We start from the raw sequence: 27,637 nt of genomic DNA on the forward strand, positions 1-27,637 counted from the left end.
AATCAAAAATGGAGATGAAGATGACACTAAATTATAATACATAAAATATAGTTTTATATCCGTTCAAATATGCATGTGCGAGATCAATGCCTCTACTTTAATATTACGACTTAAGTTCTTTATTTTAAGTTAGGAAAACGTGCAAATTATAAAATCAGTATTAATAAGTGAAGGTAAACTTACATTAAAAATTAAAAATTAAAAAATATGATAACATTATTTAGATCTATACTAATTTAAACAAAAAGTAAAAAAAAAAAGACAAATGCTATATTGATTTAACTAAATATAAATAATAAATTTAATATTGAAGTCAATTAAATTAACAATATTGTTACTATGAGCTTATATCGACCGATCGGATACGGTGACGAACTAGATGAAAAGAATTGAACGGTCGACATGCGAGAAAGCGTCACACAGCCGCTCGACAACAGTTGAGCGGAGTTAAAGCGCAATTAATGCTTCAAGGACTATTGTTCAATGGTTAAGGTTTGCATTGATGATCATTAAAAGGTAAATTAATTGGTCAGATTCTTATAAACCCACTTTGATTCATAATTGAATTACTATAAACCTATAGAGAAAAAGATTTTGACTTGAGCGTTGTGTATTCTGCAGGTCACCCCCATACACCGATAGATTACACAGGGTAAGGAACGGAACGGACGTTCAGCGGAGACAAGAACTTCATACAAGCATCATCCTCATCCCATTTCAGTAGAAACAAATACATTTAATAAATGTTAAAAATAAATTACATTAGTGTCATTTAAGTAAATAATTTTAAAATTAACTTTAAATTATAAATATGAAATTTAAGTAAAATTAGTGTAAACTTAATTAATATTAAATAAATTATATTAACTTTGATTTAGTTCATATTAACTTAAATAAATGTTAAAAATAAATTAAAATAACATCTAATTAATCTATAATGACTTATATAAATATAAATTTAAAATTAAATAAAATTAATGTTATTTTGAAACACATTAAATACTTATAAACATTAAAATTAAATAAAAGTAGTGTCAACCTAATTAACAATATTTTTATATTAAATAAATGATATTAACCTTGACTTAATTCATATTAACTTAAATAAATGTTAAAAATAATTTAAACTAACATCTAATTAATCTATAATAACTTATATTAATATAAATTTAAAATTAAATAAAGTTAGTGTTGTCTTGAAATACTCTATCTTATGTTCAATTTTATTATATTTAAGTTTGGTTTCAACCTAACAAAGTTGACTTAACCTGAATCTATTTTCTGTAGACTATATATAATTAATGTCATAATGTAGTATCTAATTGAGAATAATATTATTATAGTGATTCCTTCCGTTAAATGTATATGCTTTTGACGTAGTTAATGAAAAAAAGTAAGTTAAATGTTATATTAGCCACTAATAATTAATAGCATAACAAAATTTCATAATATCGAATATATATATTTATATATTATATCATTGATAAAGATTGTGTGTAAATGATTTCTTTTGTGGAAAATTAATGATAGTCACTAAAATCTATTATTGATGGTATATATGATTCCTGAGACAAGCATGAGAACGGTTCTAAAGAATTATGTAACACGTTATCTTACTCTTTTTGAAACAGTCATTACAACCTTCACCTTTACACACCAGTTCTACCTATAATCTTATTATTATGCTAAAGACCAACTTAATCAAATTTACTAGTATGGATAGGGTATAACCTTATAAAGATACTCCAATTTTTTATATAATAAGAAGTCTTCAAAAAACATAGCACCAATTTTTTTATTTTATTTTATCATATATAAAATATAAAATTGAGAACGACAAATTTAATTTTAACTTTATTATTTAAATAATAAAAAAAATATCCCTTTGACAAGATATCCTTTAACATTTAAAGTAACCAACCAAACCCTAAACTTAGTTAGTCTTTCTAAATCCTCCTTGGCAGAAAATGATATTTTCAGGTATACCAACATAATACTACCCACTCTCTTTCATTAGAAGAAGACCCATTTTTATATGCTCTTAAATAAATGAAACCGGGACAAAATAATACAAAAAGCAAAGACCATATAATATAATTTGATTAAACTTGCAAAGCAATTCACCCTTTATATTTATTTATATAGATTGTAGACTTAAAAAATTCATCTACTAATTAATTAGGAGTCCCAAAAGCAACCCAATCTATACAAATCCCACTACCACACCATTTCATACAGAAACCAGCTAGCCCCACCACAAACTCAAAACTCATTACCACTTCAAGAAAGCAAAACCGTGGAGAAAAAAACCTTATAATTTCCACAGAATATACATCATAAAAAGAATAAACACTACAACAATCTCGTCCTCTTTAATTACAAATCTACCCGCCCCAAAACTACCAGAACATCATGCAAACAAACCAAAGATGAAGAACATCAAGTACCAATAAAACAAGGAATATAATAATAATGAGGAAATATTAAATGGATTAATAATTAACAACTAATAATAATATTGCGCTGAAAAAATCAAAAGGGACGCAAATTCCGACCAAGCCCATTGACATTGGTGAAAAGTCCAACCAATTCTGGTCTGTAAGGCATGAAAGACTTCCTCTTGTTCTCTTCCGCATGATGCTCCGTAACGACTGTTCCGTTCTGAGGTTTCACTTTGTTCGTCGGAATCTGAAACACCATTTGCTTCTGTTGTTGTTTTTGTTGTTGTTTATCTTTCCCTTCACTGTGGCTCCTCAGAAGCAAATCCCGAAGCTTCCACCGTTTCGATGCGGACCCCGTCGAGTTGCTCTTTTTCCGTTCCCTTCCGACGGAGTTCGGAGTCCACACACAGTACGCGCCTTCCGCCACCCCCTCCAAGTCAACGCTCTCGTCCGTTGACGACGAGCACGACGCCGTTTCACCCTCCTCGAACATTAGCTTCCTCAGAGGGAGACGACGCCGTCTCACTGTCCCCTCTGCAGTTGTAGCGGTACTACCAGTAGTGTTCGGAACACTCAAAACGTCGTCGTGAGAGGGAACGCCGAAGATTGGGTACATGGGCTTGATCTGGCCGTTGTAGAAAATGTCGTCCGCTGAAACCGGAGAAGCCAAGTCGTGGGAAACAAAGGCGAACTCGAAACTGTTGTCATCGTCGTCGTTTTGAGCCGTGGACTCGTCGTTTTGTACGGAGAAGTCGTTGTTTTGCGCGGTGAAGTGGTTGTCGTCGTCGTTTTCCCACGCCGGAAAGAGCGCGTCGTCGTCGGAATGAGAGTCGCGGCGGAGCTCCTGAATTACCCTGGCGGCGATCTCCGCGAGTGTCTCCGAGGAGTAGCTGCTGAAACTGGGAGACGGGGATGCCTTTTCGTGATGAAAAGAAGCTTCTTCCACCTCCACCTGCGGCCACTGCTGATGCTGCATCGTTTTGAAATTTGGAAATGCGATTCCGTTCGCACCAATTGGGAAAAAAGAAAAAGACAAAGCGATATATGGAGAGAAAGAGAAAAGGGCTTGGTTTAGGTGAAATGAAGGAAAGTGTGGTGGGTGGTTCGGGTGTGGGATATATAGGACGCTATCGGTTGTGGTGGTGGTGCAGACAAGATTTTTCTTTTTCTTTTTCTGAATATAGCTTTTATTGATTTTGATTGATTATTCAATTCGTATTATCTACAAATTTCTTCTACCTTTATCTAGTCTACGATTTCGTGTATACGTTTATTATTTGTTTTACTTTCCAATAAATATAAATACAAATACGCGCATAAAGGAAAGGGAAAGGAGGAATTTGAGGACTTGGGCAAGGTAAAGTTTGGTACGTGTGAGCCCAATAAATCGGCTACTTGTATGAGTAAACTTGTTGTTTGAGTGACACGTAAGAGGTGTTGAGATGGTGACGCGTGTAGTGTGACACGTGTAGGCATGTGGGTAAGGTGCAGCGATGGAAACGGCGGTGGATGAAATAATGAGGTGGTTGATGAAGATTGATTAAGGATTGAGGATTGAGGAAGGAGATGATTGGGTTGATTTAGGATTTATGTAACGTAGCCACAGAGAAGGAAAGCAAAGGAAGCAAAAGGCATTGTCGTCACGGATTTTGAGCAGCAGAGGAAGGGAAGCTAGACGTGTGATGAAGAGGTTCGTTTTGAGTCACTGTTTTGGTGATGTGATGATATAAAGATGAACGTGTGTGGAAGGTAAAACACCACCACCAATCCTATATCCTCATCAGACAAATTGCAACTAAACCACCATCACATTCACAATCAATTTTTTCCTCTTCCAGGGAAAAAGACAACTCATATGCTCACCGTCACAACCTCCACCTTCACTTTTCTATACTCATTAATATACCTGAAAACGATCACATACATTATTTTTTTCCTATGCGACACCGTTAAACATTTTTGGACCTTTAATTTTAAAATGTCTAAAACTAAATTTGACATTTTAATTATGACGTTATTTTGGTGGCAGTTCTTGCATAGATTGACAATGGAACGTTCCTTGGTGAAAAAGGTTGTCTGAGAGGTTAATATTTTGGAGCTTGGGGAAGGCTAAAGTCAGAGTCTTTACACCGAAATCAGAAATTTTATATTTTTTGAACTAATAATACATGACATGTTTTTATTGGATAGACGTAGAAGAACATCAAAATCTTTTCTTTTGAAAGTAACGTCCTTTAATTATATGCAATTAGTTTGGTAGCTTGTTCCACAAACAAAACAAAGTCAACTAATAGAGACTGGAGTGAGATTTCCAAACAAAATAAAAAAAAGAAAAAAATAACACAACAGTGGACTATGTTTGTGAAAGAAATTTAGAAGTAATAATATATTTTGATTTTTTGCAGAATCAAGAGGAAGCAATGGAGGACGAAGTTGACAAATACAAGCGTTTTGTTCACATGTAATTTGATAGGAATCATTGAAAAGCATGATAGTTCTCTTGTTTAAGCGTCCAGTTAGCGTGTGAAGGACAAACCAAGGAAAGTGGCTACTTAGCCCAGAATCAAAAAGATTACCAAAAGATCATTACTTGTGTGATCGCGGTGGATGCCACAAACCAATGTTGTGTGATGTTCAACACCCACATGGCTAGATTCTCACTTGACGATGTGGCACGACTTCATTGGCTGACCATTTCCATCATTTTCTATGTGATGTCATTTCTACTGTCAGGGTGATATAAACCTTTTAAGCATTCCAACAGTATCTATACCTATGATATTTGATAGAAAAATCACATTTTACCCAGAGCATTCAAGATATAAATAAAGAAAATTCTCTCCTACTTACACTATTTCTTAATGTATATATTCAACATCTCTCTTTTGTCATAATCATATAGATATATATGATTCTCTAAATGAGATACTAAACATATCTAATATGTATATTCTAGTTTATCAACAATGACTATAAAGTTATGCTCTTAAATTGATCTAGTTCATATAATGATTGCATCCAAGCTCGGATGGTTATAACTCTAGAAGCAACATAACTTTTTTTTATTACTTGCACTAGCCGAGCTTATGCGGGTAGAATAGTCTCAAACTCTAACTATGTCAAAACTTCCCTTTTAAAGTAGAGTTTGTGTTTTATGATTTAGAAAACTGAAATTTTATATTATTATTTATGTATATAAGTTGTATATAAGTTGTTGGAAGTCTTAATTTTCAATATATAAATCAGTATAAATTTTATTTTATAATTCAGTTTTATAAAATTAATTTAAATTTAAAATTTACTTTTTAATTTAATATTAAAGTCATATATTAAAATTTATTTTAATAAAATTTGTTATTTATTAGATTTATTATTATATACTTAAATTCACTTCTTCTTGACATAACAAAAAAAAGGTGATAATAAAAAACAACTGTTATTAATATTATCTTAAAAGAACAACTCATTAATATCTATCTCATATTTAAAGTCTCTTTTTTAAAATAAGATAAATCATAATAATAAAAATTTATTAATATTATCTTAAAATCAGCAAAGAATGGACTCTAAGCATATAGAATAACAAAAAAAAATCTCCACACAAATTAGGTAACAAAAAACCTTCATTCCCAGAAGTACTCTTTATTAAATCCCACATCTAAAGCCATAGTTCACGAGTGTCAAGGTTTTAAAAGCTGAATGAGTTAGAAAGAGAAAGAGCAAAATGGTATTTAGAAAAATAAGGGGTGTAGGAACAAAATTGTGGAGGTGTAGAAAGGAAAAACTTATATTATTGAATTCGAAATAGAAGAAAAGGATTGATTTTAAGCTGATGGAGAAGGATGGTACCGAATGAACTATGATTGAAGCGATTAATAAATGTGGTTGAGAAAAGAACGGGGCAAAATATATGCTTGTTTATTTGAATGGGTAAGGGTTATGATCAATCAATCAGAAGATTTCGTAACAACTTGCGTAAAATAGATCCTTGATGTAATGAATAATAAAAACTCTTATTCATTCTTGATCATTTATTGCATTTTTTATTACTTTATTTATTATATGATGGCATGGCATGGATTAAACTTTGTGAGTAAGCAAAAGGGCACCGCGAGAATTAATGTCAAACAACAAATAGCGTGATCTGTTTTACTAGTTTCCTATCATTCCAAATAATTTTTACTATTTTCGTGTAATTTCATACCTCTTCATCATTTTGAGAATCATCTCATTTCAATTGATTTTTCGATAAAAGTTATTAATATAGATCGAACTCGGATGAAATTGCAGGAATCAAATATTTGAGATTTCAAAGTTTACGTTCAAGAGATCTTAATCGAAGTTCCGACGATTTGTTCTAAATCTTCTAAATCAAGAACAACTAATTATCCATTGAAGAGCTCAATCAAACTCTATTATGTTTGATGATCGAAAGTTTGAGTAGACTCTATTATAAACAGTCTAGTAGTGCCATAATTAATACATACTCTAGTCGACATTTATTAGATGTGTTTCTCTTAACATTTTTTTATTTTTTGTTATTTCTAAGATTTAAGTTCTATATAGTGAGACTCTTGTAGATTAAGATGGTGACAATAATTGGTGTAAGATTCTCTCTGTATATAATCTTCTAAAATCAATAAAGTTTTTTTTATTATTACTAAGAACTCCACAGTTGGTACTTTATGCGTGAGAACAAGAAAACATATTAAAAAAGTTGAATAAATGACCACTAAGTTTAATATTAATAAGTTTTTTGATGATAATAACTTTGGCCTTATATAACAAGATTGTAATGGGAAGATTGTAATGGGAATATAAGGGTGAGGCAAACATATCAACGAACGAGAAGACTAACATGATCAACACAGTTAAAAATGTCATAATTTTATATCTTGATGATTAGGCACTAAGAAAAGTCTGCACATCTCAAACATCTATAAAAACATCCCAAGCATCCACATAATCTATTAACATTTTGCATTTAATTTTAATATTCTTATTAATGTGGAACCAACATAGGAGGTTGGATGCGTCAAGAAAAAAAAATGCTAATTTCATTTACTAAGGTAAGACTTTTATCAATGACAATGATTTGAGAGGATATATCCGATCGTAAAAATAACCCTATAAGTTTTTGAAGGGCTCACATGAAGTTATTTTCTCGTTCACTTCCTAATAACACAAAGGTACCTGAGAAAGTCAATCCTGTGGATGTCACACCTACAGTTTCAAGCAAAGACAATATATATATATATATATATATATATATATATATATATATATATATATATATATATATATATATATATATATATATATATATATATATATTGTTGGTTTTGTAAGTGTTGTTTATCAAGAATACAATACTAAAAGCATATTGCAATTTTACTAAATTAGGGTGTGTCAAAAAAAGATTGGTCACAATGTATGGAGACTGATTAAACCTACTTTAATGAATATAATTATCATACAACAACAACATTAATTGTTGCCTTTCAGTTCTACATCCTATTTGTGATTTCTTGTGTGAATACCGAGCATTATATAATTGTTTGATCATTGGGACATTCTTCTCATTGTTCTCTTTTAACATAAGTAATATGTTAGCCAACTTCGTTAAACTTTTGGTCATGTCAATAAGCATGGAATGTTCATTTGATTTCAATATGCTAACATAGGAGTAACCAATTGATTTATTATCAAATTCATGATGATGACTACCACATAATACCTTCAAAACTCAACATTCTCTAAATTTACCCCTTAATTTAAAGGGACAGTCATACTATCTTGTGCTAATTACAGTGACGTCCAACCCTTGCTTGTATTTCATGTATTTACCGCCCCTTTCACAATCTATTGTTCATTTGTTATGTCAAACCTTAATATGACTATTACAAAATGAAGACTAAAGACCATCGACAAAAGGTTGTCCCCTCTAACGAATTCATCTTCATTTTCCAAATATCTAATTATATTGGATTCTTCCATCTTCAATTATTGATCTACCTCATTGGATATTTTACTTAAATATTCCATCTATCTAAAGTGATTGCAAAACAACATATAACTTTTAGTCTAACCACACATTCAAACATTCAAACAACAATATAACACTTCAAATTGTACAATTTGTAATACAATTTTATATTATAGATCATAGAATTCGAAATGAAATTTTACGTTCTACTTATACAATCTATAATTTAAATTGCATTACGAATTGTACAATCTATAATTTAAATATGCATTTCGGATTGCATAATCCAAATTGCAAGTATATATACTGCATTGTGTAAACTGAATTACAACTTACCTTCTAGATTATCTTCTAGATTTATATTCAAATTTATATAATCTAAAACGTAATTCTATGTCATACTATAAATTTATATTTCAAATTATATAATCTAAAATGTGTAAAATTGATATTTCGGATTGTGTAATCTAAAATATCTATGAATTGCACAATCTGAAACTATAGTTCAAACACAAAAGAAAACTTACACATAGGGAATCAGAATGAATTGAACAATCTCATCCTACCACCACCAACTATTACCACACCTACCAACCACCACCCACATGCACTCACCACCAAGTAGCACCACTAGCCACCAAAGAGACACAAAATGCAAACAAAACAACATACCTAAACCATCCGACACTCTCTCCTTTTCTATTAATTTAAGTACGTGTATGGCTGAAATTTTAAAAAATGTGGTGTAGGAAGAAATTTATAAGTTGGAGATGTAAGTGAATAACTAACCACACAATTAAATTTGGGCTTTTTTCAGCATATAATCTATGGTTTCGTCCTGCACCTCATTGTTTTCTTTCTGTACCCTAACTTTTATTACAATTCCTATTTTACTCCTACAAAATATATATAAATAAATAAATAAATAATTTGAGATTTAAACGAATGTTAAAATTTGGTGAACAACAAAAATTCCACACATAACTTAATTTTAAAATTTAATAAACAAAATAAATTTCACGTATAATCAGATTTCAAAATTTGATAAATAAAAAGATTTATATTTTCAAAATCTGTACAAAAAGATTTAAACATTTAACCAAATTTCAAAATCTAATAAAGAAAAACTCGTCTTTCATCTCCTTGGCCTTATTACAATGAAGGATAAGCAGCAGTCCAAAACCATGTGCTTATTGGGGAGGCTGAGCTCGAACGAGCATGGATTTGATACACAGTTTTCTTCACAATTTTATAACGTTTCATCTCTAAATCCTATCCAAACAAACCGACAACGGATAGAAATGGAACCAATCCAAAACATGTCACCATACATGTAAGTGATTGGTTAATATGAATTCATTATATAGTTTTAATTAATTGATGATTGATTATCTAATAATCATTAATTATATAGTTATAATTTTTCTTGGTTTTGCTCTATTTACCCTTTTTTTCTTTGGGGGCTAAAACAGAGGGAGAAAACCACCTTCTCTAAACACTAGACAAGAGTAACAGATCATAACAAGGAAACCATGGTCTGTAGAATCCACGGGAACGTTGACCTGACAAAATTTAATTTTTAGTCAAAAGAAAAAGAAAAAAAAAATTGTGAAAGAACATTGAGCACACAGACATCACAAGGAAAGAGTGAAAGATTTTTTTTTTTTTTTATGTTTTTGTTTTTTAAGAAAGAGGATAAGGGAACTTACACTTTACATTAGCAATATGAGAAGGATTTGAAAATTGAAACCTATAATGTGAAGTGAACCGTGGGACTTGTCATGTACCATTTAATCAAAAGCTAATAATTATGACAACCCGACATAATACAAGTAATTCACATTTGTTATTTTTCTTTTACAAGTATAAAAACTTGTTTGTAATAACTATATTATTAAAGGAATGTTTTTTATGTAAAAGGAAATCATTTTCAAAGAGATTCACAATCAAAAACCTAAAATAACTTTAAAATAATAAGTTTATAGATTCTTATTCCTTAAATTTCTTATTTTTACTTGCTGGAACTAAATTCATATTTATATTTCCAACAGTTATAAGGGTTAACATACCTTATAATAAATTATAATAATATCTTAAAAATTTGAAAAATTATATATGTGATAATGAAGAAATAATATATTCGAAGAGAAAAAAGAAGCAAAAGAAAATTAGTCTGTACAATATGAAGGACAGTGGGTCAATGAGACCATCATAACCTATTTGTATTCATGGATGACATCAGAGTAGAAAACTAGAAATTACAAAACAAGAGAAAACAGGGTCAGATATGCTTTCAAAGCAGTTTCGTGTGTCATCTGTGTAAGTTTGGTTATGAAGTTTAGGGTTGTGTCAACCCAGCATTAGAACTCATGTGTCGTTGCTAAGCCATTCTTTGACCTTGTTTGTGTAGAAACCTTTGTTTCTTCTGAAAGAAAGAACAACTTTACCCAGTTAGATTATTGTAATAGAATACAAAATAAAAGTACAAAATTGACACAACAAAACAAAAAAAATAAAATTCTAGTGTATAATATAATGGAAAAAAGTATTTTCACAATCGCCCACTTACTTTTAACAATACAATATTCAATCAAAGTATTTAATAAAAAAATAAGAAAAAATATTGTAATTTGGCTGTATAAAATGGAAGGGTTATGAACATCGGTTAGCACTTCTTAACGTTATTTCACAGAGTTATTATTACACACAAAGGAGAGACATCATAATCATGCGTACCAGGTCTAAACAGTCGAGGATGGTTGCTAAATTCTTAAATTGACGATGACACTAAAATTTTTTAATTGTTAAATTCAGTTGCCACTTTTCCCATAGGGTTGGAGCTACAGGTAAATTAATACTATTTTGGCATCTACTTCTTTGACAATAATGTTCCAACTACTTAAATTAATACTAATGACATCTCTGTTGCCCACAGAAACTAATTCCATTTTGGGAATTTCCAGAATAATTAATCCAGAAGGGGAAAAAACAATTATTAGCTGTAGACTATTCATCCGTTTTAGATCTGGATCAAACTTAGAAACATCTAGTAATTAGAATAGGGGAGAAAAAACTGATTGTGTTAAGAAGGGAATAATCCTACCTTTTCTCTGAAAGATTTGATGACTGCAAACAGCAACTTGTCACCTGCTATTTGTCTCACTCTTTTTATAAGTTCCTGTCGTGAAATCTTCTTCTCCTGCAAGATGAAGCAACCCATAATGAGAAAAACAAACAGGAAACACACTCAAACACAGATTCAAACAAGAAAAAGCACTTACTCTTTTATCTTTGTAGAACTTAGAGATTAGAGCAATATCACGAGCAGCCAAAACCTTTGAAAGCGCAGAAATCAGAGTTGGGAATGGCATCCAAGGGGAAGTAGGTCTCAAAAATTCTTCTTCACTCTTCTCAAAGCCTGCAATCCAAAATACACCCATCATCTTAAACATTACCAAACACCATAGGAAAATAAAAACGCACAAACATCAATGTTTTCTATTCAAAATGGAAACTCACCTTTGAAAGGAGGAACCCTGAAGCTTACAACATATGCAGGCAAGACATGAGTGTTCATGCGATTACTCCAAATCATGTACTTGCTGGGAGCTGAAAAACTATCCACCCCAGAATCATACTTCTCGGAACTTGGATAACATTGTTCTGTGCCATCGTCAACAAGCTCCAATCTCCCTAGAATAACGCGGCACAGTAGTGCGTGCCTCACACCGTCTTTCCCAACCACACACTCTCTAACACTGTCATAAACAAAAAGCCATGTTTTATTCAATTCAGAATTACATAACAAATTCTGCGTTTGAATCACGAAATTGTTTTTCAATCAGATTAACTATATAAAAAGCTAACTATGATGAGATCAAGGTTTAGATGCTTTAAAATTTACAATACAAGAGTTAAAATCTATTAATCATCTCAAATTGTCTCAACTCCTTATGCAATCCGAATCTACTTAATCAGAATCAATTCCTCAACCTCAAAAAATTTAGTCTGAATTATTTTAAGATGAATCTTGAAAATATGAACGTGAAAGAATTAAAAGACGAACCTTTGGAGAGGAGCGTCATCGGGGGAGAGAAGTAGTTGAGGACCGTGGGCGTGGGAAAACCCGTGAGAAACGATGTCGTTTACGTCGTCTTCGCCGCGAGTTCCGTACCAAGCGTACCTGACGTTGGCATTCCCTTCACGCAGCTCCGCCACGGCCCTAGCGAGAAGCAGAAACGAGTGGAGCCGCGCCTGGGAAACGACGCCGGAACAAGCGTTTCGGTGAACGGAAAGAACCTCCGTTTTGGGCCCGAGCAGGCCCAGCCCACGAATGAAGCGTGTCTTGATAAGGTCGTGAAGCACATGAGCTTCCGGAAGCCTAACGAAAGAAGAGTGTTCTGGCGGCACCATTCCCGAGCCGGAAACAGTGCTCTCGCAATCTGAAAAAAGAGAATCTTGGTGGTGACGTTGAGAGAGTGTAATTTGTTCCATAGATGAAAGTAGAAGAAAAAGAGTGAGTGATGAGGAAAAGTGAGTTTGGTATTTATACGTTGGTGGTTTTGTTGGGTTTGCGATGGGCGGTGCAAAGAGAGAGTGTTGGCGCTGCTTGTTTTGGAGAAAAGCCAATAGTATTTATGTTGTATCCACGTGTCTATTATTGACGTTGGTGCTCTAGTTTTAACCCACTTTCCCTTTCAGACATTCTATTTATTTACACTTACTTTCTCTAAAACTAATGCAATCGAACACACACTACATAAATAAATGCAACTTATCCAATAAACAAAGTTTTCGTCTCAGTGTTTACCATTTTTTAACGTCAGATGCAAAAAATTAAAATAAATTTTTTAACTTATCCAATATCAAATTTTATTATTTGTAATATATTTCATTTGTTTGGCAAATATAATTGATCAACTTTTAAGACTAAATTTGAAACTAAACATATATTACCATTACCGATTGTGGTTAGATTAATCTGAGATATAAGATGTTGTTATAGAACTGTTTTCACTGAAAATAAATTCGTAAATTTATTCTAACTTTAAAACAAAAACAATTATAGGGATTATGTTTAGATTTGTAATCTTAAAATGTTCAAATGAATGAATATGTATTTAGACAGTTGCAATAGAAAATAATACTTTCATGTTGATTTTAACAAATAACCGATTATTATCTTTTAATATGAAGATAAGTTTTATATACATTAGTCATTTTACTGATTTATTTTCAAATAATTACTTAAATACTTTTTTAACTTTCTGTCGATAACTAAAAGTTATGTTATATCAACTGTTTAACAAATAATATATTCAGTTGCTTATAAGCCTCAATTAAACCAATCCACTCATTCAAGTGTTTACTAGCACCTTACAAGAAAAACAAAAAAGTATAACTATGAAAATAAGAAAAAAAAAACATAAGAAATGATGGTTGAGTTGTGTTTTGAAGCACTTTTGCAAATACCGTTTGATAAGTGATATTCAGACTATAATTTTATATGACAAGTAATCAATTAATGAATTTTGCATATGATGAAATATAAATGGGAAAGGATACTTTAACAACAGGTTTTGACAACATTTTGACACGGGACAGGTGTCAAAATGTTACTGGTCCACGTGGATAATTAATTGAAAATGTTAAATGACGTGGAAATGGAGTGCAGAAGGGGTTTCAAGTTTGTCGGTTTCAATTTCACTTTTTAGAATTTGAAATTGGGAGATTCGTAGAGAGAGAAGAGAAGCTTGAGATAGAAAGTCGAACCCTAGATAGAGAGGTCCGATAGAGAGCCGCTGGAGTGCCGCCGGAGTTCCGACGTTCGGTAGGCTTACGGACAACGTTGAACACTGTCGTATTTCTTCCACCCAACCAGTTCCCATTGAAGGTCGCCGCAGCTCCGGCGTTCACAGACGAAACGAAGACGACATCGTCTTCCCTCCGACCCAGCCAACTAAGGGCGCGTTTTGAGTCTCGATTCCCCCCACTCGCTTCCTTCCCTGTGCCGGACCCTTGCGGTGGCCGCCGAAGCATCGCTAGAATGTCGCTGGAGTGTCGCCGGACCCTTTCAAGGTATGGTTTAGTGTGGGTTGAAGTTGTGTAGAAGATTTAGTGGTTGATGGCGTTTTTGGGTGGAAAGTATGAAGTTTTTTTCTAAATTTTTTGACCATTTACTGGTTTAGTTCTTTTGACACAATTATTATGCCATTTATATACAATTCCATGTCCAAGGAACCATTTTTTGTAAAACTCATGGTGAAGAAATTGCAGTGGTAGCAAAGACAAAATAAGTGAGGACTTCAGACAAATGTTTTGCACAACCAGGTCAACTACGTTGCAGGTACAACACTTGCACACTCCAATCCAACCAAACTTGTAAGGTTTTAATGCTTATTTCTGTAAATAAAAAATTTTATTGTTTCATTGATATGTTAAATAACATTATTTGTATTTTGGACTTTGTTTGTTGTCGGTATGATTGTGGAGTTATTGTTTTGAGATTTATGGAGTTGTGGGATGTCGCTGAGGAATACGAAAGCAACACAATGCCCACCTACAGAAATGTAAGGTATAAAAATTTTCATTTTTGGGAGCTTTGATAGAAGATGTTGCATTTTATTGATATATTGTGCATTTATCTCTTTGCATGAGGAACTGCAACAGGTTAGGGAGAAATATGTTTGTGATTGGATCTTGGATGTGGACAATGTGCGGAGGGATGAAGTGTTGCAAGATTTAGGCATTATGTAGATGTTGTTGAATAGGGATTTTTGCAATATGATTGATGTTTTGTTTACAATCTTTTGAATATGTATTGATGAGGTCTGAATGTACATATTTTTTGCTAGAAATGTTCAAAGAAATGTATTGGTTACATTTATTGATAATCAAATTTGAAGATGAGAATGATCATTGTGTACGATGTATGTACTGTAGTCCCCACGAAATTCGGATGTCATTATTTAGGAAATCTTGTATGTATAGGGTTCTATGTAGAATAAAAAATGAAAGGTGCAAAATATTTGGCTTAAGTCTCATTGAATGCGTCAACATGAATTGTATGTGCACTAAGTATGAACAAAAGAGTTGTGCACTTTAAAATGAATGTCATTTTCATAGTTAACCTGGATGTGCAAAACCTTTGTCTGAAATCCCCACTTATTTTGCCTTTGCTACCAAAGCAATTTCTGCACCATGAGTTTTACAAATATTGTTTCCTTGGACATGAAATTGTATATAAATGTCATAACAATTGTTTGGACATCACTTTTATGTTCAAATATTGTTAAGGAAAAAATTGAAACTTCAAAATGAATGTCATTTTAATAGTTGATCTGCCTGGGCAAAACTTTTTTCTGAAGTCCCCACTTATTTTGACTTTGCTACCAAAGTTGTTTCTGCATCAATATGATGAATTGTACAAAATATTTGGCTTAAGTATCAATGAATGCATCAATATAACTTGTATGTCCATTAAGTATGAACAAAAGAATTGTGCAAAGGAAACAATATTTGTAAAACTCATGGTGCAGAAACACTTTGGTAACAAAGGAAAAATAAGTGGGCACTTCAGATAAAGGTTTTGCACAGCGAGATCAACTATGACAATGACATTCATTTTGAAGTTTCAATTTCTTCCTTAGCAATATTTAAACATAAAAGTGTTGTTGAGACCATTATTATGACATTTATATACAATTCCATGTCCAAGGAAACAATATTTGTAAAACTCATGTGTAGAAACAACTTTGGTAGCAAAGGCAAAATAACTGGGGATTTCAGGCAAAGGTTTTACACAGCAAGGTTAACTATGAAAATGATATTCATTTTCAAGTTTCAATTTTTTTTTAACAATATTTGAACATAAAAGTGATGTTGAGACCTTTATTCTGACATTTATATACAATTTCATGTCCAAGAAAACAATATTTGTAAAACTCATGTGCAGAAACAACTTTGGTAGCAAAGGCAAAATAACTGGGGATTTCAGGCAAAGGTTTTACACAGCAAGGTTAACTATGAAAATGATATTCATTTTCAAGTTTCAATTTCTTTCTTAACAATATTTGAACATAAAAGTGATGTTGAGACCTTTATTCTGACATTTATATACAATTTCATGTCCAAGAAAACAATATTTGTAAAACTCATGGTGCAGAAACAACAATGGTAGCAAAGGAAAAATAAGTAGAGAGTTCAGGCAAAGGTTTTGCATAGTGAGGTCAGCTATGAAAATGACATTCATTTTGAAGTTTCAATTTCTTCATTAACAATATTTGAACATACAAGTGATGTCCAGACAATTTTTATGACATTTATATACAATTCCATATCCAAGGAAACAATATTTGTAAGACTTATGATGCAAAAACAACTTTGGTAGCAAAGGAAAAATAAGTAGAGACTTCAGGCAAAGGTTTTGCATAGTGAGGTCAACTATGAAAATGACATTCATTTTGAAGTTTCAATTTTTTCCTTAACAATATTTGAACATAAAAGTGATGTCCAAACAATTGTTATGACATTTATATACAATTTCATGTCCAAGGAAACAATATTTGTAAAAATCATGGTGCAGAAATTGCTTTGGTAGCAAAGGCAAAATAAGTGGGGATTTCAGACAAAGGTTTTGCACATCCAGGTTAACTATGAAAATGACATTCATTTTAAAGTGCACAACTCTTTTGTTCATACTTAGTGCACATACAATTCATGTTGACGCATTCAATGAGACTTAAGCCAAATATTTTGCACCTTTCATTTTTTATTCTACATAGAACCCTATACATACAAGATTTCCTAAATAATGACATCCGAATTTCGTGGGGACTACAGTACATACATCGTACACAATGATCATTCTCATCTTCAAATTTGATTATCAATAAATGTAACCAATACATTTCTTTGAACATTTCTAGCAAAAAATATGTACATTCAGACCTCATCAATACATATTCAAAAGATTGTAAACAAAACATCAATCATATTGCAAAAATCCCTATTCAACAACATCTACATAATGCCTAAATCTTGCAACACTTCATCCCTCCGCACATTGTCCACATCCAAGATCCAATCACAAACATATTTCTCCCTAACCTGTTGCAGTTCCTCATGCAAAGAGATAAATGCACAATATATCAATAAAATGCAACATCTTCTATCAAAGCTCCCAAAAATGAAAATTTTTATACCTTACATTTCTGTAGGTGGGCATTGTGTTGCTTTCGTATTCCTCAGCGACATCCCACAACTCCATAAATCTCAAAACAATAACTCCACAATCATACCGACAACAAACAAAGTCCAAAATACAAATAATGTTATTTAACATATCAATGAAACAATAAAATTTTTTATTTGCAGAAATAAGCATTAAAACCTTACAAGTTTGGTTGGCTTGGAGTGTGCAAGTGTTGTACCTGCAACGTAGTTGACCTGGTTGTGCAAAACATTTGTCTGAAGTCCTCACTTATTTTGTCTTTGCTACCACTGCAGTTTCTTCACCATGAGTTTTACAAAAAAAATGATTCCTTGGACATGGAATTGTATATAAATGGCATAATAATTGTGTCAAAAGAACTAAACCAGTAAATGGTCAAAAAAATTAGAAAAAAAACTTCATACTTTCCACCCAAAAACGCCATCAACCACTAAATCTTCTACACAACTTCAACCCACACTAAACCATACCTTGAAAGGGTTCGGCGACACTCCGGCGATGCTCCGGCGGCCACCGCAAGGGTCCGACACAGGGAAGGAAGCGGGTGGGAGGAATCGAGACTCAAAATGCGCCCTTAGTTGGCTGGGTTGGAGGGAAGACGATGCCGTCTTCGTTTCGTCTGCGAACGCCGGAGCTGCGGCGACCCTCAATCGAAACTGGCTGGCTGGGTGGAAGAAATACGACAGTGTTCAAAGTTGTCCGTAAGCCTACCGAACGTCGGAACTCCGGCGACACTCCATTGGCTCTCCGTTGGACCTCTCTATCTAGGGTTCGACTCTCTCTCTCAAGCTTCTCTTCTCTCTCTACGAATCTCCCAATTTCAAATTCTGAAAAGTGAAATTGAAACCGGCAAACTTGAAACCCCTTCTGCACTCCCTTTCCACGTAATTTAACATTTTCAATTAATTATCCACGTGGACCAGTAACATTTTGACACCTGTCCCGTGTCAAAATGTTGTCAAAACCTGTTGTTAAAGTACATTTCCCAATATAAATAGGTGCAACTTTAGAGTTTTACAAATTTACTTGTTTAAAAACATTTATAATTATACATATTCTTACATTAACTCTTTTTTTTTTAGAGCAGAGAATGATGACGTGAAATGTAAAAATAATAGAGAGAAAGAGAAAGAATAAACACTATAATTTTATACAAAATTCTAACCATATAGACTTATAATTCTTCTATGGTCTCTTCAGGTCTCCTCTACGATAGGAATTATAGACTCTTTTGGTAACCTCATTTTCCTTAGCTTCTTTTTTATAATTTTTAAAGGATTATATTGTCTTTTATGTCTAGGCCCTATATTGGATCTACATGAAAAATGTTTGATCTTGGAGGAAAGAGGATTTGTAGTTTTAGTGCTCTCAACAAAACTTTTAAAAAAATATTACCCCATGATGTAAATTCATCTTGTAAATTTTAAAATGCAATGTGTTTGTGTTTAAATGGATTAAGAAAGTCTAATGAAAATTTCCATTGAACATTAAGATAACTAAATTATCTAGATGTAAATGTTCACTTCAAAATACTCTAGAAGGAAGAAGACGAGATGGATTCAGATAATGGAAAAGTAACCTAAGAAAACAAGAACATAAAAAGTAAAGAACATAAGCTAAAAAATAAACCAATAAATAGAATAAAAGATGGAAAGACAATAAGGGGAAGGAGAATGGAAGCAAGGTGGTCAGGCCACTTGAGAAACAAAGCCACCTAAGATAAGTGGTGGTGCTGCCACTTAAATCTAGGTTCAAGATAACACAATGAAGCTTCAAGAACACTCTTTAGAGCACTCTTTCATTCACTCTTGAGCATAATAACTCTATTTCATTAAATGATCAACCTTTACAATTGGTGGAGAGACTTTCTTAATAAATACCAAAGAGGGAAAATGGTAACCTAGCAAAAGATAAGGTATTGTCTAATAAATACAAAAAATAATCTTCTAGAAATAGTAATGATGAGGTAGGGGTGTGTTAAGAACACTCCTTCGGCTAGATTCCTTCTTGGCCCTTCATTCTTTTATAAAGGTGACAACCTCAAAAGGAAAAGTGTCACTAGCAATCTTATAAAATACAAAACACAAACATGAATCCTAGATTTATTTAGAACTAAACTAAGTAAACTAAGTAAGGTGAATAAACTTCTAAATATGTTTATTTTCCCTAAGCACTTTTCTTCATCTTTGGTAGGGATTAGAGAATCATTACCCCACTTGATATTTTCCTTAAAGAAACTCAAACTTTTTTTTGATCTCATGGTATAATTTGATCCAAAATGTACATCTCATTATCAAATGAAGGTTTGTATTGGAAAAAAATTTTCATTTTCAAGAAGCATATAATTAAAATTTCTTTAAGACTTAAAAATATCCTTATATGTGGTGTAGCACTTTATATGAGATTCCTTTATGGGAGTATCACTTTCATCTTCATCATTGAATGATAAGGGATTAACAATCAAGGCAGACTTAGAGATGGACTTCAAATTTACATCTTTGTCTATGATAAACATTTGACAATGACTAATCTTCTCTTTGTCTGATTTAGAGTTGGAGCTTGAGTCAAGCTTTTCCTTTGTGATTTCTTTATATTTGCATTCTAAGGAGTCTCATATCTCCTTGGCTGATCTAATCAAGAAATTTTTGTTAAAATTTTGCTTGAGATCTTTTAATGTTTTTTGTCCTTTGACCAACGAATCTCTTTGAAAAATGAAAGAGATAGACATTCCATGCGGTACAAAATAGAAATTTATATTCTCTTTATGCAACCTAAGGTTAGCTTACTTATATGTGCTTTATAATTTGAAAGCCTTCATTCTTTATCTTATATATCTTTAGACTACATAATGTTTTATCATCTGTTAAACGAAACACTTATGTATTACTTGACATGTTCATTCCAAACATCGTCTTTTAAATAAAGCATGATGATGTTGTTACATTTAGTTAGTTTAAACACTTAAGCAAAATTATAAGGTATTGAATTTTTTCTTTAACAATAACACACCATAATATCTTGATTCCTACAAGATCTTTTACAACCTCTTGGGAAACCCTATCATTAAAAGCCCATTAACAACCCTAATAAAGAACAAAACAACTCAAAAGAAAAAGTTTATCATACAATACCACTTGTGATATGATCTTGGGGTAAATGCAATTTTGACTTTTATTTGTACTTTATATCTTTTTAATTAAATATAGAAAATTATGATCCATATAATAGGAATTAAAGACATCATTAATGAGTATTAAATATTACTTATTGAGAATTAATGTGAAAATAAAAGGATCTTGTTTAATATTACGGTAATTTAGGACAGGTTTGAGATAGCAACAATTTAATTGCGTAATATGCAAATGTAGTTTGAAGTTATATTTTAACGGGTTCTTACACAACCATATGATAAAAATTGTATTGAGAAACAACGCCAACTAATCTGTTCCATTTTCAACCAACAATTAACAAATTTCATCAGAAATAAAAACTAAGACACCACCACTTATTATACGAGATATTTTCTTGCAGTCATTTTACAACTCACCATCAAAATTTAACAACAAAAGAATAGGGACAGAAACTGGTCCCACTTTACAAATCGAGGAGAAATCCAACGAAGTAGATTAACGGCTCCTAAAGATCATTGAGTGTCAAGCTTGAATGAGTCAATGGCATTACCAATTACAACCAAGCTCCCCAACCAGGAAACATTTGACATAATCGCTCAGAGTCAATGGCATCTTGAATGAGTTGTTGCACCTGCAAGTAAAGGTACCAAGCATATTTTACTTTAAATAATGGGATATTAGAACATGTACATTACCGTACAAGTAGCCAGATGGTTTTTACAAATTGATGGAAATTGAAGAACTAAATTCTCCAGTTAGATGGATGAATGCCCAATGCACATAACAGGTTAAACTCTTAAAGCGTAACACCAGTTATTTTGACATGTTTATCTTCCAACTTCAAATTTTACCATTTGCATCAGTAAAAATTGAATATACATCAGTCCACTTTATCAGCTAATTTGGATGAAGAAAAAAAAGAAGGAAAAGGAAATAGTCCTTATATAGTCATTTGGCAGAGATATGCCAACAAAATACCTGCCCATGGATGCTACGCATTTCACCATCTTCATACCCATCTAGCTTTTGCTTGACACGTAGAAGGGCACGTGTAGCATCCTTATTTCCTTGGTAATCATTTTGTGGTTCCTCCAAACTTGTATCAAAATCATCATCCAAATCCTGTGGAGAAAAGGGAAAAGGTAATCATCCTTATTTCCATGGTAATCTTATTATGTAAATCAAGTAATACAAGTTGAACATATTTACAACCAAACCAAAATCGACAACCAGGAACATTATTGAGAACCCAAAAAAGGATATCTACTTCATTATGCTAAGTGCTAATTTACGTTAGCAGTCCTGTTATAGACTTATTTCGACAATTTATGATAAGTGCTAATTTATGCATGTCAACGAACACTCATGAGATGCTGAACATTTATTAAATAAAGAAAATAACATAAGAGAGTCTAAAAACCTGCAGACACCGTACCTTTTGACGCTGCAAAGCTTTCAGAGGGGATAAAGCCCACTTATAAAGAGGATCGTGTATAAAAACCTGCAGAGGACACTCATCTTTTAGGAAGAGATTATAGAAATGGAAGTTCGATTCACACAACAAAAAATTGACAGAAGTGTGATTACTTCCACAATCGTCAGCAGTGCTTCTTTGTTTGTCCGCATGACAGACAGTGTTTCCTCACAACATCTTCGGAAAACCCCCTCTACTCCAGTTACACCCATTCCATCAATTATGTCTCTTGTAAGCCTAAAGGGAACCTGCCAGCAGTTACAGGTGATAACAACAATCCAGATTTAGTATGGAATAAGTGCATAATTGAAGGACTATCAAGTACGCACCCGTTCCGGGGTTTTAAGCATCAAGCCTTGTTCAAAAGCAACACCAAGATCTATGTGAACAACCTCTGCAGTCGCCTGATCAATCAAAATATTCATCGAGTGTCGATCTCCAAGGCCCACAATATAGCCAACCTGAATATGAATCAACTACTAAATGTACCAAGGATTGTAATACATTGATGTAGATGAGAGTTTGCTGATCTTCCAGACAATAAAAAGAATATTAAAAGGCTATTTTAAAATAAAACTGAAATCATATATGATGGTGGATCATATCATATGAATGGGCAACATATGAAAGGCTAGTTCAGAAGTCAGTAGTATTCATTTCAAAATGGTTGCACTATCCCAGAACAGTAGATATATTCCTTCAAAATTGGGGAAAAAAGTATAAAACCTTCAACAGGCGCACTTGATACCTTTGGCCATATTCAGGTCTGACAGAATCCTTATATTGAAAAAATAAGCATGCATGGAAAAGTAGAATGCTATTACCATAGAACTAGCAGCAACACTTCGAGAATACGCAAGTCTCTTTTCAAACCACTCAGCTGGCTGTAAAAATCTCTCCAAGAAAAAGTAATGCATAACAGGCCTGCATGACAAAATGATTAAGCAATGAAGCGGATGACGTGACCTGAGTCCTCTAAAAGATAAGGACAGGAAAGACACCTGAAATTATTGCAAACTTCCTGGAATGCTTTGCGCTTGTCCCTCTCCTATCAAGCAAACATCAAACGTAGTATTAATCTATTTGACATCATAAAATAAAAGGTATAAAATAAATAGTTTTATTTTATATATTTATGCTATCAGTCTGTATTTTCAATATTTTTGGTTTGCATTCAATTTGTCAATGCATAGTTTAATAGTTGAATAAGTAAAACGATTGTGAAGAATTTGAAAATGAACTTCACTTGATAATGCATAAGCACTAGAAGATCCCGAACATTATTACCTATAGTACAGCTTCACCAATTTCAATACAAACTATAATTGTAGCCTAAGTCAAAGCTATTTTGATGATGATGACATGATATAAATATTTGATATTGTTTGAAGATTGCCTTAATTGCAATCACCCTTGGCTGGGCTGACTTAATGAAAACTTAAAGGGGGAGTGTGTTTAGTCCTACATTAACTATAGACATTGTTTAAATAGAAATTATGAAGTTCGGATATTCCAAACCATACAGCCCAGGTATGTAGGATTCAAATTTAGGTCCTAATCCAAACTCTAAGACATTTTATATTTTATAACGACCTAAATCTTTTTCAAATATAAATTAAGATTGTCATCACTTAGAAAACTATGAAACAAACAATATAAGATTACTAAGCTCACATAAGTGCTTAAATATTATTTTCTTACATTTGCCATGTGCTCTCGGCATTTAAGGAATGACCAATCTCCCATTCCATAGCGACCATGAGCACCTCCATTTCTCATGCTGAAAGTTGAAGAAAGACTGTTAGATATAAAGCCATTCATGGCATAGTAGTATTAGTCTATGACAATATGCTTGATATTGATCCATGTTTTCTAATAAATGTCATACTTTAGCCAAGGTAGGATAAATAGTCATTGTCCATCTTTCAAGCCCAAAGGGGTTTTGGTAGAAGGGGAAATATAAAACCATTCATATACTTCCATGAAATAGCTTTTGGGATAGTTGGTTCACAACATGAATCAGTTACTTCAAAGATGAAAAGAGCAAGAAATTGTTTAGCAAAACTTGTCTTTCTTTGACTGACCTCCCTATAAGGTATTCACCCAGAGGAAGAGTTCCATTAACCCACTCAAGAACACCAGCGCTTGGAGTAAAAGGAACAACCTGTTTCATAAAAAAGTGAAAACTCAACCATTTTATTTTTCAGGCCAAGAAAATTCCTACACACAGTTGGAAGCATATCATAAATTTTTAGAAAGTAGCTTTTCTAGCGCAAGAGAAAGAGTTATACGAAAAAATTGTCATGAGAACAAGATCATTCTGCAAAAGAATTTTATGTACAGTAAACATGCAATTCTAAGTCACGAGTAATGAAAAACTAATGAAATTCACCAGCCAATCACCAGCACCAAAGACCAAAAACTTTAAAACAGCAGAATATACCTTGTAGGTCCGTACTCCTAGCCTTCTTTTCCGTGTATCTTGATGGTTCCTGAGGAATGTGTTGACTAAACCAAAGAATTGCTCCATTACCTACAAGAAATCAACAGTGTAATGTAACCATCAATTAAGATTCCTTAGAAGGTGCAGATTCCCTTGTAGAAAAATGTAAATAAAGGAAGTGATAACATTTCTTAAGTTATGACTAATAATATATACCGAAATAGATAGACATCTAAAACTTTCATTTTATAGACAGACCAAAAGGGTTTGCCAGAGAGATAGACATCTAAAACTTTCATTCTATGAAAATTGCTACATGGTTAGTTGCCTATGGATGATCTACTTGGGAAATGTGGATGTGATATCATTTTCTCCTCATTGGTACAATGATTTTGAAACTACCAATCATTTATTTTTAACTTCTTTTGCAGTTAGATTATGGACCTGACTCCAAAGCATCTATTAACCACAGCAGCTGGACACATGAACAATTAAGACAGATATACATCCCAATTGGAATTAGAGTAAATTTGGTGGCAGCCTGTGATGCTATCCGCTTTTACTCATAGTAGCAGAAATTTGGAATAGCATAAACGATATTAAATTTGAGAGGTTTTAAATACATTATCAACGTGTTAGGAATATAATTTTCACTGCTTTAAATCTTTCTGGATCAGTAACAACAATTAACAAGAAATCTAACATGGTTTAGTTTAAAATTCTTATGGCTTTTGCCATTACTTTCTCGTCAAGTAAAGCATAAATATTGTTCAAGTGGACTCCATTCCTCCATATGTAGGTTGGATCAAATGTATGCAGATGGAGCTTACATTAGTCATGGCAACAAAACAACACGTGGGGCAAATTTGTAAGAAGTCAAGAGGTGAGAACATGGTGTGTTTTATGAGTGAAATTTATGTAAGCATATTTAGCTTTTGAAGCTAAACAGCTGGGTGTTACTTATGCTATTAATATCACTGTTAGACAGCTCTTTGGTTGAAGATGTATTCTTTGGTTACTATAAAATTTTTTTCTCAGTTCTTTAGATCCTTGGAAGTTAATGAATAGATGGAATAATGTTTTGGAGTATATGAAGGGTATGCAGTGTAGATTTTTACACATGTTTTTTTAGAAGGAATTAAGTCTGCGGATAGTTTAGCTGCTTATGATATTAGAACATTAATTTTTTACTGGCTGGAATAGAGTGTTTCCTTGTATTGTCCCCGAATTTTGTAGAGATTGATGTGATTACCCACATCTCAGATTCTCTTAATGGGTTTTCGTTTGTTTGCCCCACCTTAGTATTTCTTTTTTCTATTAAATGTATTAAGAAGGCTCCATATGATTGGTACATGTTGTAGTCCGTAGTCCTATCGTGATTAGGATTACAACCTGTAGAGTACCATTCTTTCTTTTTTATTAAAAAAATTGAATCAGTTTCTAAAATAGGATGTATGACTTTGGTATTGGTTTATCTATCTAAAATTTGTTGTAGACTTTATAATTTTTAAATTTTGGTTTTAATCAGTACTGGAAGCAATATGCCAAAACACTTCCCCTCCAAAGGCAAAATTAGGGCTGTTTGATATATATCACATGACTACACCAGAACAAAAAATGTATTTAAAGCTTTAATTTAACATTACAATTAACAAAAAGTAGTGTTTTGATACAAAAATTTGTCTAATAAACTTCAGATGTGAATTTTATTCTAAATATGGACAAAGAAATAATTTGGCACAACTTCAGTAATAGATGCAAGAAAGATTACAAATGATAAGGCCTAAGTTAAAAGAATTCATACAGCATCCTGTCTTAGGTCATCATTTCCAGATTTTGCTAGTTGTCGATATCTGCAGCCATCCGAACCAAAGCATTCAACCACTTTTGGAGCATTTATACCATTCATTATCCTGAACACAAACCAGCACAAAGTAGATTGATGCATCAAATTTTGCATACTAAAAAAATTCTGTCTATATGCTATAAATGTTTGATACTTACATAACTGAATCTGCTAGTCCTTTGAAGTAAGGAAAAGTGCCTTCATGATACTGACAACTATGATCAATTGATATTGTAGCTGTCACTACAGGTACCTAAACGTCCGAAGTACATGCAACTTTAAAAGTTTAGCTGTTGACAATGTATGCACAATTGCGCATGTAAATATATACAACTAAAATTTAACAGGAAGTGTATACACAGGCAGACACAAATTCTTCCAAAGACAAATATAAATAAAAATCTTCTGCACTATGACTTTTTAAGAGACCGTTCTGGTCTTCCTAATTTTAGATTTTTTTATTGGGTTTGGTTTGACCGCCAACTTTGTTTTGTTTCTTTATATATTTTTTTAAATAATATTTAGATATGCTGCATTGTTACATACCAGAGTGCCAACCTTGTTGGGCTTGTAGTTAGTATAGTGATGCCTGAGCATATCTGTTTTCATTTTAAAATATAGCTTCATATTTGAAGTTTCTAAATATTCTTTGAGTTTATGCCTTCGAATCTTTTTCATATGTCGGACACTTGCTGAAAGTCGTCCAGTAAATTGAAGATGTTTTCTGATATTTCTTTAAAGTTACTTAGGAATTACTTATTGTGTCAACTATCTCTGCAGATTCGTTGTATAAAAGGGTTCTTGTGTCACTAACTAGTATACAAGAAGTTTGTAATTCATAGTGTTTGTTGCAATTCTCTAAGTGAATCTTTCATATTTTTTTTCTGTTGACAGGCAATTCCGTAGTCATCCAGCAGACTCGTCCAGTATAAAGAGAAGGCTTTTCTCGAACTATTTTTCTGTTCTTTCTTTCATGTGTATTTTGTGTTTGTTTACTCCTGCGCACTTGATACCCCAATCAGCAACATTATCAAATATACCATAATACAAAATCTTAGAACAGTTCAGTTTTTCAATCAACACA

At 32.6% G+C, this 27,637-nt stretch overlaps 3 protein-coding genes across 11 annotated transcripts in view; all 3 read right to left on the reverse strand.

Moving 5' to 3' along the window:
* Positions 1–2,413: 2,413 nt before the first annotated feature.
* On the reverse strand, positions 2,414–3,950 carry LOC108330840 (uncharacterized). The gene has a single exon (XM_017565415.2). The coding sequence runs from the start codon at positions 3,415–3,417 to the stop codon at positions 2,533–2,535; it is 885 nt and encodes a 294-aa protein (XP_017420904.1). The 5' UTR covers positions 3,418–3,950; the 3' UTR covers positions 2,414–2,532.
* Positions 3,951–10,543: 6,593 nt separating this feature from the next.
* LOC108331084 (probable inactive poly [ADP-ribose] polymerase SRO2) lies at positions 10,544–13,007 on the reverse strand. Its single transcript, XM_017565703.2, has 5 exons — positions 12,494–13,007; positions 11,947–12,185; positions 11,709–11,845; positions 11,531–11,626; positions 10,544–10,852 (listed from the first exon to the last, which is right to left on the reverse strand). Exons 1-5 carry the CDS (start codon positions 12,919–12,921, stop codon positions 10,808–10,810), a joined length of 945 nt encoding a protein of 314 aa, XP_017421192.1. The 5' UTR covers positions 12,922–13,007; the 3' UTR covers positions 10,544–10,807.
* Positions 13,008–20,985: 7,978 nt separating this feature from the next.
* The window catches only part of LOC108331474 (serine/threonine-protein kinase ATM), a 93,047-nt gene continuing 86,395 nt past the window's right edge, over positions 20,986–27,637 (reverse strand). For all 9 annotated transcript variants that reach the window (XM_052875823.1, XM_052875822.1, XM_052875824.1 and 6 more), the window contains 12 exons: positions 26,712–26,806; positions 26,512–26,620; positions 24,708–24,797; positions 24,349–24,428; positions 23,966–24,044; positions 23,266–23,312; positions 23,089–23,188; positions 22,594–22,725; positions 22,378–22,512; positions 22,226–22,291; positions 21,769–21,912; positions 20,986–21,421 (listed from right to left, as the gene is read on the reverse strand). In XM_052875823.1, the coding sequence (XP_052731783.1) occupies positions 21,344–21,421; positions 21,769–21,912; positions 22,226–22,291; positions 22,378–22,512; positions 22,594–22,725; positions 23,089–23,188; positions 23,266–23,312; positions 23,966–24,044; positions 24,349–24,428; positions 24,708–24,797; positions 26,512–26,620; positions 26,712–26,806 (1,155 nt within the window). In that variant the 3' untranslated portion in view covers positions 20,986–21,343. The remainder of the gene's footprint in view (positions 21,422–21,768; positions 21,913–22,225; positions 22,292–22,377; positions 22,513–22,593; positions 22,726–23,088; positions 23,189–23,265; positions 23,313–23,965; positions 24,045–24,348; positions 24,429–24,707; positions 24,798–26,511; positions 26,621–26,711; positions 26,807–27,637) is intronic.

This window comes from Vigna angularis, chromosome 4 (assembly GCF_016808095.1).
Source record: "Vigna angularis cultivar LongXiaoDou No.4 chromosome 4, ASM1680809v1, whole genome shotgun sequence".
Classification (NCBI taxonomy): Eukaryota; Viridiplantae; Streptophyta; class Magnoliopsida; order Fabales; family Fabaceae; genus Vigna; species Vigna angularis.

Bases quoted from the DNA above. Each gene is read 5' to 3' on its own strand.
- LOC108330840 (XM_017565415.2), bottom strand. From the start codon at position 3,417: ATGCAGCATCAGCAGTGGCCGCAGGTGGAGGTGGAAGAAGCTTCTTTT.
- LOC108331084 (XM_017565703.2), bottom strand. From the start codon at position 12,921: ATGGAACAAATTACACTCTCTCAACGTCACCACCAAGATTCTCTTTTT. The intron at 11,846-11,946 runs GTGAGTTTCCAT...TTTGGATTGCAG, and splicing joins CAGGGTTCCTCCTTTCAAAG to GCTTTGAGAAGAGTGAAGAA. The intron at 11,627-11,708 runs GTAAGTGCTTTT...TTCATCTTGCAG, and splicing joins AGTTCTACAAAGATAAAAGA to GAGAAGAAGATTTCACGACA.